This window comes from Mesoplodon mirus (assembly GCF_964341445.2).
Source record: "Mesoplodon mirus genome assembly, chromosome: 4".
In the NCBI taxonomy this organism is placed as follows: Eukaryota; Metazoa; Chordata; class Mammalia; order Artiodactyla; family Ziphiidae; genus Mesoplodon; species Mesoplodon mirus.
In genome coordinates this window covers 10,253,750-10,267,977 of record NC_138979.1, presented here as the reverse complement: position 1 = coordinate 10,267,977, position 14,228 = coordinate 10,253,750, and the positions used below count along the sequence as shown (strand labels likewise).

The 14,228-nt window shown below is 40.8% G+C and overlaps 1 protein-coding gene across 1 annotated transcript in view; it reads left to right on the top strand.

Moving 5' to 3' along the window:
• Window positions 1-13,993, top strand: part of GAD2 (glutamate decarboxylase 2) — a gene marked incomplete at both ends in the record, with an annotated part of 65,792 nt that extends 51,799 nt beyond the window's left edge. The window contains 4 exons of the mRNA XM_082619041.1: window positions 1,781-1,930; window positions 8,053-8,160; window positions 8,707-8,796; window positions 13,820-13,993. Coding sequence (XP_082475167.1) covers window positions 1,781-1,930; window positions 8,053-8,160; window positions 8,707-8,796; window positions 13,820-13,993 — 522 coding nt within the window. The remainder of the gene's footprint in view (window positions 1-1,780; window positions 1,931-8,052; window positions 8,161-8,706; window positions 8,797-13,819) is intronic.
• Between the last annotated feature and the right edge of the window lie 235 nt (window positions 13,994-14,228).

Genomic DNA, 14,228 nt, shown 5'->3' with positions numbered 1-14,228 from the left:
CTGGTCTGTCCATCATTCCTCACTCCCTGAGTGGTCTCCCTTAGGATTGATAGCACCTAAGCATGAGCTTGCATGGCTGGGGGAAAATGGTGCTAAGTTTCTGTGACTGTGAAACAAAATAGATGCACCAATTGCAATTTTCAGTCTCATTGGTCTTCAAGTCCAATTCAATGTCATTCTACTGCTCTGTTACAATTACACTGTATTGAATTTCTACTAGTCTCAAGAAAAAATTACTTAATGAATTCCACTGAATAAGAAGGCCAGACTACCAGACTGAGCCCAGTTCTGTTGTCTACCATCTGGACACTCGGTCTGGTCTTTCAGGACCTAGATCAAATTTTAGTTGCATTCTGTTTTAGTTTGGAGAACTTTTAAAAAGGGCTCTCCCTTCTAACTTCAACGAAATGATCACAGTTTAGTCTTTTCTTCTCTTGTCGTGAGTCATGAAATAAAAAAGTAAATGCCAAAGTTTCTGTAAAATCACAATCACACTGTGGATTACCAAAGCATCAAGGGCTTCCTGTGGTTCGAGACAAATTGCAATGTGGTGAGGAGACTAATGATGCTGTTTTAGTCAGAGAACATGATTCATTCACTGGTCTTTGGAATAGTTCAATCACTTTGCCACCCATTTTCCATAGTAAGCTCGTGGTGCAAGGGCAAATTAGTGGTAATTGACAATGAAACTTTCTACTGTAACTACCATTACCAAATGAGTATGAAAACACAGTGCTTGGGCTTCCCTGGTAGCGCAGTGGTTGAGGGTCCACCTGCCGATGCAGGGGACATGGGTTCGTGCCCCGATTCTGGAAGATCCCACATGCCGTGGAGCGGCTGGGCCCACGAGCCATGGCCGCTGAGCCTGCGCGTCCGGAGCCTGTGCTCTGCAACGGGAGAGGTCACAACAGTGAGAGGCCCGCGTATCGCAAACAAACAAACAAACAAACAAAAAAACCCCACAGTGCTCAAGCTTTAACCACTCTTGAGAGAGGAGTGTGACATCTGAAAGATTCCCTGTTGAAGACCCCAGAGTAGCAATGTCTTTATTTTTTTAGATTTTAGCTTATAAAAATGATAGCAACGAACTGTCTTAAAAACTATGATATCCATAAAGAACTCAAACCCTTATAGCTAAATGATAAAGTACTTGAACTAAATATGAACGAAACAGTAGAAGAATCATACCAATAATATTTTACAAAACCAAAGAGTTTCCAAAATAGTTTGCTTACAACAAAACCAGAACATCAGGATATTCTCCCAATGAACATTATACTCTGATTGATTTTTTTAAAAATAAATGCCTTCTCACTGAAATTCACCTGACCTTGATTTACATCCCAACTGTTCCATTTCTAGGTGTAATTTACAGAGCAGCTTACATAAAGTTTTTGAAATTCAGTCTCATCTGTAAGATGGGAATTATTAATAACCAGCCACAATAAAGGGTATTGTAAAGCTTCAGTAAAATAATCAACAGATTTTAACAAAGATAAATGCCTTCTCTTAAAAAGGAGAGTAAAAGTACATATATGCCCTGTTGTTAACCTCTGCGTGAAAGCTGACCCTTAGCCATTTATCCTATAGACTTGACCTATCACAACAGCCCATCCTGTCGAGATATTGGCCTCATTTTTTTTCTCATTTGATTCTTTCTCCAGGATATTCAGTGCCTCTTTCCTTTATTTTTTTTCTTAATAATTTCCATCACAATGTAAATCTAATAGAATACCTAATAAAGTCAGTAGAGTTTCCTAAGTTTTCTCTTCTCTTCTAGGGATTGATGCAGAGTTGCAACCAGATGCATGCCTCCTACCTCTTTCAGCAAGATAAACACTACGACCTGTCCTATGACACTGGAGATAAGGCCTTACAGTGCGGACGTCACGTTGATGTTTTTAAACTCTGGCTAATGTGGAGAGCAAAGGTGAGCACACTGGGATCGGCTGAATGTCGACTAAAAACAGACACTATATCTGGTGACCCTTATTATGACATGTTAAAAATTGATTTGCAAGTTGAAAATTATTTACCCAAGATTAAGTTTCTTGAATCCTAGATCTAGTTATCTACACGAACAAGAATATAAGAAAACCCATTGAGTGTTTTCTTTCTTTTAAACCTAATTGCTTCTAATCCTCACTCATCTAGAAAACCAACACATGTTGCTTTATACGGCAGAACCTCTGGATTCCTAAGAAGTGTTTCATTGTTGTTCTTGTCCCAACTCTTGTTTTTTACCCAGTGATTGATTCTTTGGGCAGGTTAAATGCAGTCTTTTTGTTTGGAGAATAAAAAGGAAAAAGAAAAAACCCAGCACGATAGTTTATTTTTGACATTTCACAGGGTAACCTCTAGTTATAAAGCTTTTTTCAAAAACTCTGGAACTAACTAGTGACCTCTTTTGGTTCGGTTTCTCTATTTACCTCAGAATTTAACGGTAGATGATCACCCCTCTTTCAGAAATGGAACTCTGTAACTAATGGTGTGCACCACTGGCTGGACCTAATTATAGCTTTCAAAGAGCATACGTGTGCGGTTAAATGTAAGCAGGCTGGAAGGGTCAAAGATTCTATTTTTCATTTTGGCCAGATTCCTAACTTACATGTCACAAATCAGTGACTTTCCACCTGGTTTCATTAATCTCCCACAGGAGGCAATGGCCAGAGCCAGCGGGGACACTGGAAAAACCCAACTGCTAGAAAAATCCAACTGCTAAAAGAGTACATGAGAGAAACCTGACAAAGGGAGAGTTGAGAGGGAAGCTGGCATGCCCCGAGGTCCTGTGTGTTTGGGAAATGGTCCACAAATTTGGCTCTCAGCTTTCTAAGTAGCCTACACAAAGAGGTAACAGGTTCAGCACCATAGGAACAAGCAAATAACTTGGTCTGCTGGATGAGACCACCGAATGGGTCCTTCCTCAGGTCTGTGTAAAGAGGTATGGCCCACGTCCACAGCACCCAGTCCATATGCCGGTGTTTATAAAAGTGTTCAAAGCAAACTGAATCGACTCAAACAGTTCAGAGAGGCGGATGGCTAACAAGAAAAAGAGGGAGCTTGGGAGTGAAACAATGCAGTCCACAACTATTTTATGGAATCTTCTTTAAACACATCCTGGAAAAGGGCAGTTTAACTAGAAAGACTGTCTTAAAACTATTATATGAGCATATGCCTTTTGCTTAATGCACAAATAACTCTTAGATGGTTTCCGGGGATGGCTAGACTACATGGTCTTCAAACAAGCCTCCATAACGGTATTTGCCCCAGTTGAGCTTTCTCTAAGTATTGCTAAGGATCAGACAGCTACCTGGAGTGAGGCCCAAGGTGAGTTACTGCCCCATAAAGGTGGGTGATGAGTGAGGTCAAATCCCTTGAGCTGGGCAGGGGACCCCTTCCCTTTCCTCTTTTGAAAGTTGAGAGCCTGACAAGGATAGGTATCTGGTCCCCACCGCCCAAGACAAGACTCATTCTGTAGGCAATAACACTTTCATTTGGCAAAAATAAATCAATTGAGAACCTAGATTATTAGTGTACTCTCAGGCTGTTTTAAAACGAGCAGGTTTTTCATTTCATTGATTTGTGGGAACTGTAAAATGACAAAGGTAAACATCAGCTACTACGTTGAAGAAAGCTTGGTCCCTAAACATTGTCCAGTATCACTCTTTTTGTCTCTTGTTCCCCTGATGTTTTTATTAAAATGATGATCATTAGCTATATTTATACAAAAATGTTTCTGACACTGTTCATCGGTTCCTGCTGCTGCTTTTCTATCGGAAACCTCCCTGCCAGTGTGGTGCAGCCGGCTGGTTCTCAGAGAATCACTCGGAGGACATCAGGTGTGAATTAAACAGCAGGACCAAATGAAGCTTGAAATAAAGGCAAAGCACCCAGTTTCTAAAGGGCTGAAATACAGGCACCAGAAGAGGGGATAAAAAGAGAGAGAGAAAGAGAAAAATCGTAGTGGCTATGTAACTTATGGACACATTTTTTTTTTGCACTGAAAAATAGTTTAATATTATACATTATCATCGTCCAGAATTTAAAATATTTTCAAGTAATTATTTCACGTACATCATGTTTGTGTAAAGGAATAATTCATTTTCTAACATTCATATGTAAGGTGTGAACAAAAATGAAGGCACACTGATAACTTTGTAATTAATGAAAGTCAACACATTATTTATGCTTAAAATGCAGAAATAGATGACAGTGAAGAATTACAAGTGAGAATTTGAGTTACTTAGAAGACATGGACACATATTTTTTTAATTCCTTACACAAACCCTTAAGTATCTAGACAGCTAAACAGCAAAAACGTCCATTGTCTTTCAACTTAAAGCTGCATTTTAAAAAAATGAAATGATAATAATTATTAAAGTAATAAGCTCAGCCCTACAATCCACATCCAGGGTGAGGATAATTACCATCCAACACCCCTAACTCTGTAGTAATGCCAGACAGGGCAGGAGAAGTACCCACTCCTAAGGAGAGCCATAAGAGAGTTGGCCATGTCATTCTATTTTGCATCTGCCAAAGCAGTACAGTAAGTCCTCTACATACGAACCTTTAAGCTACAAACTTTCAAAGATGCGAACATGCATTCACACGTCCAATCACGTAAGTTAGTTCACGTGTCTGGTGTACATTGTCACGTGCGTGCCTCCTCTACAAGTGGTTGTGCTTTTGTGTACTTTACTGTACAGTACTATTTTCTGTGTTTGTTTCTTATGTATTATTTGTTAAAAGTATTGTAAACCTTTTACAGTACAGTACTATATAGCCGATTGAGTTAGTTGGGTACCTAGGCTAACCTTGTTGGAGTTATGGACAGATTGGACTTATGAATGCACTCTCGGAACAGAACTTGTTCATTTCTAGGGGACTTGCTGTAATGAGGAGGAATGTGGCATTAATCAGCAAACCCTCTGTTATCAGATACACCTGGAGAATACATGTTCCAGTGAATCCGCATTTTCTCCTTAGTAAGATAAACCACATGAAAAATATTGACCTAAGTGTAAATTACAATTCTTTCACCTGTTGATAGAAAACGGAGCTAAACGCACTGAAGACGGCCATCATGTTAAATCCAAGACAACTTGATTGGACCAGATTAATGCAAAAAAAAATATTGAGCCTCCTGATGTGGGATGCTAAGAGGGGTCCTGGATGGTGGTATGATTTGTAAGCCTTGCACTGGCAAAGACACCGTGTCTGCCCTCAACTCTGTTCTTATTGGGTAGACCGTTTATTTTGTCTGAATTTTATTAGAGGATCCTAGGACTTGATTATTTTTCATCTTGACAAATTTCCTCAGTGGTTAAAACTCACGGGTAGACATAAAAAAAAAAAAAAAACCCAAAACCTTAAAAGGAGTCCCCTTTTTTAGGCCTGCAGTGATGGCTTAATACGTAACTATTGAGTTTTTACCGTAAATCTTCGTGTTTGTATATGATTATGCAAATTGGCAGATCTCCTTATAGTTTTCTATGATTGGCCTCTGTAATTAAAATGTAGATAACAGAGGGGTTGGCAAATGGCTGAGGGAAAAAAATAACAGGAGAAAACTATTAAGGGGAAATGGATGTGTGGCACTCTTTGTTGAGTGACTGAATGTTCCCTTTCTCTCTAAAATATTCATTTATTTTAATAAGTGGATCCTGAGCATCTGTTATTGTGCCTGGTGCTGAATGGGGCTGGGGGACTTCAGTTCTCCAGGCAGGAAAGAGAAGTGCTCCAATGACCATCACAAAAGACAGAGCACAACTGGTTATAAAGGAAACACAGACACACCTTGAAGAGTTAAAGAATGGAGAGTTCAGTCCTAGTTTGGAAGCCAAGAATGATTTATAAGGAGGTGATCTTCGAGATGGGTCGTGAACAGGATGGTAGAATAACCGGGATTTTGACCCGCAGAGCTGGGAGAAGGACATCCCAGCAGGAAGGTCAGGCAGGGGCTAAAGGGCATATTCTGAGCTAGTAGGGAGTCTCAGTTGACTGAAGGAAAATTAGGGTGCTACCATCCAGATGAGAAGAGAGAGGGCCTGAGTGGGTGCATCTAAACCCATCCTGGGTGTGTGTGGGTGAGGGATAAGATAAGACATCTTTCTCCCAAAGCTCCTTGAGTGTAGCCTGATGCTGGGATCCTGTCTTCCACCCACAAGTGCTCCTCTGAAGCTTCAGCTTCCGTCACAGCGACTCAGGTCACGGCGATGTGATGCCTGATAAGGTTTTATATGTGTCTTTGTCATTTTCATAAGAAGAGCTGTGTGGTATATAATGATTCAACAAGCATTTGATAAACGAATGCATTTTGGAGCATCTCCTAAAAACCTGCAAAACCTTGAAAATAAAATATAGATCTTATTCCCATAAATACCCCATTTGAAAGCAGGAGCCCCAGGCTTCGAAGGGCACATTGGAGCTCCTGCGTCACTCCCCCTCTACCTCTTTAGCCTTCGTCTGAGGGGGGCAGTCAGATTACCCCTGAGCACCTCCAGAGTGAAGTCCCAGACTAGCAAAGGCTGGAGGACTCCCATCCCGTCCGTGGTAACCCCACTTCCTTTGCAATACAATCACACTCATTTTCAGAGCGTTCATTTCACCTTGCTACGTCTCTGTGTGGGAAATCAGACAGGCACCATCATTCCCATGTGACCAGAGAGGTTAGCCAAGGCCATATGGTTGGACAAGGTCAGAGTCATACTGGTCCTGGACATATCCTGGATCAGGTCCATGCGAGATGAAGTCCAACTCTAGGCTGGTCCAAAGGATCCAGTTTGGAGAACAATAAACTCCCCTCCCTCTTACCTAAGGTCCATCCCAAGTGGACCCAAACTGCCAGTTCGGCCCAAAGCAATCCTAAATCCTTGGCACTCACAGACTCATGGAGCACAGGGGTGCTGGCCTGAACGTTCAGGCATCAGCTGGGTCCTTGGAGTCAACAGGAGCCAGTCAGCAAGGGTGGCGGTCTCCAAAGAAATGAATTTCTGAACCCATCAGACCTCTTTAATGCAGCTTGTTCTTAAACACGTTTCAGAGGTTACAAGTCACTGGCTCTGCCAGATTCCCCCTTTGGCTGGGACGATGAGACTGTGTTAACAGGAAAGTGGGCCCATCTTATCTGTATTATAATTGCTTCCTCTAGATGCCAGGTTGGATTAGTCACTGGTAGACCTGTTCTAAGTTCCTGGGATGAGCATTAGCTGTTTCTCTAAGCTTCCCCTGAGCACTCCACAAACACCAAAGGACTTAGGAGTAAAGCCGTGTTGAAAAGTAATTCCCTAGTGTGTCCTATTGTCAGTTAAATAGCTCCAGTCCAAGGCTGTTGTGTTGTTTTTCCCAAGTCCAGATCCTGGGCTTCCAAGAGCTGGAAACTAAAGACCTCTGTGATAATGTTCGCCCATTACAGACACATGAGCCGTTTATCCCCAAAGGAGAAATCTAATAAGCTTTGCAAAATGACGGGCTAACAAAGCATCTGTGTGCCCCTCAAGGGACTGTCATTCGTTTGTCCAACAGATATTCATTGAGCACCTACCTTATTTGTTCTATAATGGGGGGTACACCGGTGAACAAAAGTGGGGTCTGGAAATGACAAATTTACCTGATGGCCAGGGACTAAGCAGGCATCCTGGCGGTGGGGTGTGTCTCTGATGATGCTTCTTATCCACAAGAAAAGGATAGCCAGCCCTCCGGTCATTAATGACTTCCATAATTACTCCTCTGAGCGGCAGAGGCAAATTTTCCCCTCGAGTAATCAAAATAATTGCCTGGGGAATGGAGGCTCGGAAAGAAAGGGATTGTACCACGGAGAGCGGTGATGATGAAATGGAACAAAAGCACCTGATGGGGAGAGCATTCAAGGAGAAATAATGGCCAGAAAAGCCTCTAGTAATACAGTCGTATGTCAGGAAAGTGCTGGCGCAGAGCTGAGACCAAAGGGGCAGAAAGGCCACCAGTGTCCAGAGAGATTCGTCTCCGCATCTCACCTGAGAGCTCGCCCACCTTTCTCAGCCTGCTAAGCTTTCTTCTTCTTCTCTCACTTAGGGGACCACTGGGTTTGAAGCACATATTGATAAGTGTTTGGAGCTGGCAGAGTATTTATACAATATCATCAAAAACCGAGAAGGTTATGAAATGGTGTTTGATGGAAAGGTATGTATTCTGATTTCTACAGAAATCTAAACTCCAAAGTTTAGTCCATTCCAATTCTTATCACTAGTATTTTTTGATGTTAAGAATGTACTGGGCTTCCCTGGTGGCGCAGTGGTTGAGAGTCCGCCTGCTGATGCAGGGGACACGGGTTCGTGCCCCGGTCCGGAAAGATCCCACATGCCGCGGAGCGGCTGGGCCCGTGAGCCATGGCCTCTGGGCCTGCGCGTCCAGAGCCTGTGCTCCGCAACAAGAGAGGCCACAACAGTGAGAGGCCCACGTACCGCAAAAAAAAAAAAAAAAAAAAAAAAGAATGTACTGTCCAGGTAAGTGGGACCATTACAAAGGAGAAGCAGGGGTGAGAGGGTAAAAATCAAACTCACAAAAAATAACTCTGTATAATCGTGTGAAAATCAGGCACTCCAAAGGTGATTACAAATGTAAAAAGCAGGATTGTATCCAGAAGCTGCAGAATAGATTTGAAATGTCCTCGGAATTTTCAAATTTGCCAGTTTGGGCTGAGCGTGACTCTTACTTTCCTTTTCGTAGCCTCAGCACACAAACGTCTGCTTCTGGTATGTACCTCCAAGTTTGCGTGTTCTAGACAACAGTGAAGAAAGAATGAGCCGCCTCTCCAAGGTAAGGATGCGAGCTCCTCTGATCTGTACCTCGGTGTATGTAATGGACCTTTCATGTGCATGTCATCCTTATGACAGATGTGCATGTCATCCTTATGACAGATGTGCATGTCATCTTTAAGACAGATGTGCATGTCTTTAGGAGAGATCCATCCTCAGCCTTAGTCAATTCAGCAATTCAGAATTAGAAATGAAAACATTAGAACACATAAAATATTAAGGTTAACTTTTGTTCGCTTGTGTCAATAGTTTTTCAGAGTTTCAGAAAAGTTTCTTACTAAGTGCGAAACCCTTAAAACACAATGTCCAGGGGCCAGTAAAATCGACACACACACACACACACACACACGCACACGCACACACAATCCCAGAGGGAAAAGCACTAAGGTGAAATAAATCATCTGCACTGTCCAATATGGTAGAATAGCTACATGTAGTTATTTAAATCTAAATCAATTAAAATTAAATTCAACTCAAAATTCACTTCTCAGTCACGTTAGACACATTTTAACTTGTGACTCGAGACTAACATATCAGATTGTGCAGACAGAAAACATCTGTGTCATTACATAAAGCTCTCTTGGTCAGTACTGACATAGACCCAAAATGAGAGGAAATGTGGAGTCTTCTGGGCCACAAGAGAAGTTAAATTCTGGACCTAACAAGGCAATGGGATTACTCTTTGTGGCCTTTTGCCCGGTACAGGGCTCAGCATACAATAGGCACTCAAAAATGTTTGTTGAACTAACGTGCCATTTACATATTCCAGAATAGGGAAGGGAAACACACTTAGGAAACCCACTAGTGGATCACAGACGTCTTCCCAGTGCACACTTCGGCTTGAAGGCAGATATATAGGTAACAAATGGTTATCACTAAAACGAGCCCAGCCACAGCTTCATGAGGGAGGGAAAGACGAGAATCTGGTTGGTGCATTTTCTGCTCCAGTCAGGACTGTGAGTGCACAGATGGCCCACTGTCACTGAGGCAAAGTGGACACAAAAGGCCTGGGGCACCATGGGGACAGGACCCATGGGGACGGGACCACATGCATAGACATGCATTAGACCAAGGCGGGAGGCAAGGAGATGTCCTGCAGGTGTTCATCAGACAAGAGTCCCAGGCGGCATACAGTAAGTCCCCTGCATACAAACTTTCAAGTTGTGAACTCTCAAAGATGTGAACATGTATTCCATCAGCGTCAGGTGTCAGTGACATTGCAGCTTGCCCTCCATCTCCTGTTGCTGACGATCCTTCAGCCCTGCCATCTCCCACCTCCTCTCCCTCCTCCAGTCAGTAACTCTTCTTGCCTGTTCCCTCGATGCCAGCCCCTGTATGCCAGCTGTTGTATGGTACTACTATACTTTTCAAGATACTGTACTGTAAGACTAAAAATGTTGTCTTTATTTTTTGTGTTTGTTTTTTATGTATTATTTGTGTGAAAAGTATTATAAACCTATTACAGTACAGTACTATATAGCTGATTGTGTTAGTTCGGTACCTAGGCTAACCTTGCTGGACTTACGAACAAACTGGACTTACAAATGCGCTCTCGGAATGGCACTCGTTCGTATGTAGGGGACTTACTGTGTTGGTCACCTCTTGTATTTCTTGTTCTTTTTCTTCTTCATCATCTTCTTGAATTTTAATTTTTATTATATTCGATCATTATCTGCATCTCTTCTATCAGCTTTTATAGTCCTATACTGACTGATGGCCTTTCAGAAGGTCAACAGTGGATTTGAAAGTACATTGGTAAGGAGAGACAAGATAGGGGTAGGGAAGTAAAGAAGTACTAACTACTATGTATAAAAGAAATAAGCTACAAGGATATATTGTACAGCACAGGGAATAGAGCCAATATTTTATAATAACTATAAATGGAGTATAACCTTTAAAAATTGTGAATCACTGAAACATATAATATGATAAATCAACTATACCTCAATAAAAAGTACTAATAAACAATAATAAAAGTTTATAGAAAGTATTACAAAAAGTACATTGGTAAAGAAGTCAATTGGCCTCATATATAAAGTGACTTTTTTAAAACCTATGTTATTAAATGTAATGGGAAATTTAATTGGTGAGATTTTAATGTTTTCAAATACCTTATTTATGGTTATTCTGCTTTTTGATTTTTCAAAATTTCTCTCAGCCTTCCACGATGTAAAAACATAAAGGTTTTGTAACACATAGTGAGAAATACATTTCTGTGATATCTTTGTGAGATTATTTCATGATGCTTTAATCTGAGCCCTCTTTGGAGGAAACAAATGTGGATTTAAATTATGGAAGAGTCCCCTGGTTATTATTTTCTAAAGGATTGAAAAAGCTAATGGCACGAAGGATACAATGGTACCCTAAAACTCTTAAGGCTCCCCAAAGAGCTCTTGTTGATTGAGCCTTCAGTGAATTCTTCAACATGCAGCCCCTTTTTCCCTAACTGACTTCCTTTATTCATCAAACCCAAGAATGTGACCCCCAAAAAAAGAGTCTCGAAAAAAATTAAAATGCTATATACTCATCAGAATAGTCAGAATCTTATTTTCCTTCTTAACTTGCAATTAGTGATTATGCAATGAAGTAGATGTTCCATGTTCCTGCTAATTTTAGTTCGTCAGCATTTTCTGGAAGCAACCAAAAGCCATATGTATTTAGATGGCTGTGATTTCTGCCAACCCAGCTAGCTTTAGGAACTGGGGGGGTTTCAGTCTTACTTTCTGCCAAAACCTGTTTGGGATGATGGCTGTTACCGTCAGTCTGTTGACCTCTGATCTGCATTTATTTCAAAAATTTGTGTTGAATGTCCTTAATAATTAATCCCATTCCTGTGTATTCTTACTTGGATTGCCTATGAAAACGAAATCAGAATTTAATTCTCTGAGTAAAGCATTATCATTGTTTTATCAGTGCTAAAGAGCAAGCATGATTTATTGCACAAATAAAACTAAGGAACCGTTATGTGATTTTTTTCCTTAAATTCCTGCAGACACATGGATTTGGAATTCTTTTTCTAATCTGGGATTTCTCTTCCCAGGAACACACTGACTTGCCATGCCTCACAGCACAAAGTGATACATTTCATGTCCTTAGGCTAAAATATTCTAGTAGATCCATTTTCAGAACTTAATCCCAGTCTTGAAATATTTAAATTCTTTTTTATATTTATTCCCTGGGATGAGCTTGATGCCCTGCATACATCATTAATCCTTTGGGTGAAAGAGGATCAATCCAACAGGAACATTCCTCTTTACCTCCTTGTGGAATAAGGAAGGAACAGAAAGGGATGTAAGAACGTGTTCATCTAGAATCAGAAAATCTAAATGTTGGGATCATCATCCACATTCATTTTTAGGTGAGGAAATTAGGTTCAGGATGTGAAGTGAAGATGAAATGAACATGAAGGTCAAGTCTGGCTTTGGCTTTGGCTTTCATAACTAAAAAATAATTGGTCCTGATGCGGAACCATGTTGATTTTTCACATTGAGTACTTTGAGGATTAAAATCTCATTGCAAACCAATGATTATGTAAGTGTTGCTATTCAAAAGTCACATGTTTATAACACCATTCTATTTGAATCTATCCTTCATTTAAAATGAATACAACTGTGATAGAAGGCATAGTTCTCATATTGAACTGAGTTGCTGACTATGAATATCTAACATAAGTCTAAAGCTTCCCAGACATCTACATTCCTGGTTAGGTATTTGCAGCAACGAACCTAAAAGATCAATGTTATATTTACAAACTCCAGTGGTGAAATATGTGGACAGATCCTGCATACAGTTGGACATAATTTAAAATGTTTGCCTCATCCTAGGAGCTCTTCCTCTTATACCACTTTTTATAGTCAATAAGGACTCAGGGAGCCCTCCACGTGCACACAGTGCTGTCCTGATAAAAGAAGTGAAGGACACTGTCCCTGCCTTCCAGGAGCTTACAGTTGAAGTACAAAGATGAAGTGGATTTTCTTATAACTGAGGGGATGATAGGAAATTAGAATATAGACAGAATCTATGGATAAGGATCATGTACTTAACAACTTAGAGAAAATATGCTAATGGACTGCAGAAGTCAGGAAAGGCTTCCTAGTGGGTGTAGGACTGTGGTGGAGCCTTGGAGTCTGCATAGGATACAAACTGGAAGTGAAAAGGAATTCTAAGCAAAGAGAACAAGTGTGACATGGTGAGACTGAGGACCAGTGTGAAGGGGTAAAAATATGTGTGGTACATCCAAGGGATATTGAATAAGTAGGTCTTGTCAGAGCTGCAGATTCATTTGGGTGGGCACTGGATGAGTCCTCAGGCATTTGTGCTGAACTGGAGTTCGAACTTAAATTCATACACAATAGAGGACCAAGGGCTGTAATCATCCATCTGGCATAAATGTGGTAAAATCTTGTCTGTGATCTGATTCTGTAAGGTTAAATCCTTGTGGGTGCAGCTTTTTGCCTCAGCTGATTCTTCATGATTATTAGGTAATATATTTTTCAAACATCTTATAAACTGAGTTAATGCAAAAGGAGAATAAAAAGAAACTAGGAAGCTTTAGGGTCTCAAGAAGGAAAATAGCTTTAGGATCTCAAAAGTCTGCTTATTTTCACCCATCACTTGATAGTGAGCCTTACATCTTGGTAACCAGTCTGTGAACCATGTATTACTTCCAATGAAGGGGAAAAAACCCATCCCCCAAATGTTGTATTGCCAAATTCTTTAGCCTTGGAACCAACATCAGATTCTTCTTGGTCTCCCAAAACACTAAGCAGAAAGTCAAGATGTCAAGCTCCTGATGATAACCTACCACTGATGATTCCTTTTAGCACCTTCGAGATCTTGAAGCTATTAAACTGCTCCAGCCCCCCGATCCCAAGAAAAGTGAGAGGCAATTCCTTCAAGGGATGACAAATATGGTTCTGACTGTTCAGTTAAAAACTAAAAATGCTACTTGGTATTGGGTTCTTTCATGAAAGGAAGAGTCCCTGGGAGAAACAGTCACCGTCGAGGTCTGGTCTCTTCCACAGGTGGCTCCAGTGATTAAAGCGAGAATGATGGAGTCTGGGACCACAATGGTGAGCTACCAGCCCTTGGGAGACAAGGTCAATTTCTTCCGCATGGTCATCTCAAACCCCGCAGCCACTCACCAAGACATTGACTTCCTGATTGAAGAAATAGAACGCCTTGGACAAGACTTATAATAACCTAGCTCACTAAGCTGTTTCAATTCTCTAGGTAGACAATTAAGTTGTCACACACTGTGTAAATGTATTTGTAGTTTGTTCCAAAGTAAATCTACTTCTGTATTGTGGTGTCAAAGTAGAGTACAGTTTAAAAATCAAAAACAAGCAAACATTGCTCCTTTTAAAAATCCTTTCTTAAGTTTAGAATACCTCTCTAATAATTAGTGACAAAAGGCTGTGTTCTAATCAATAA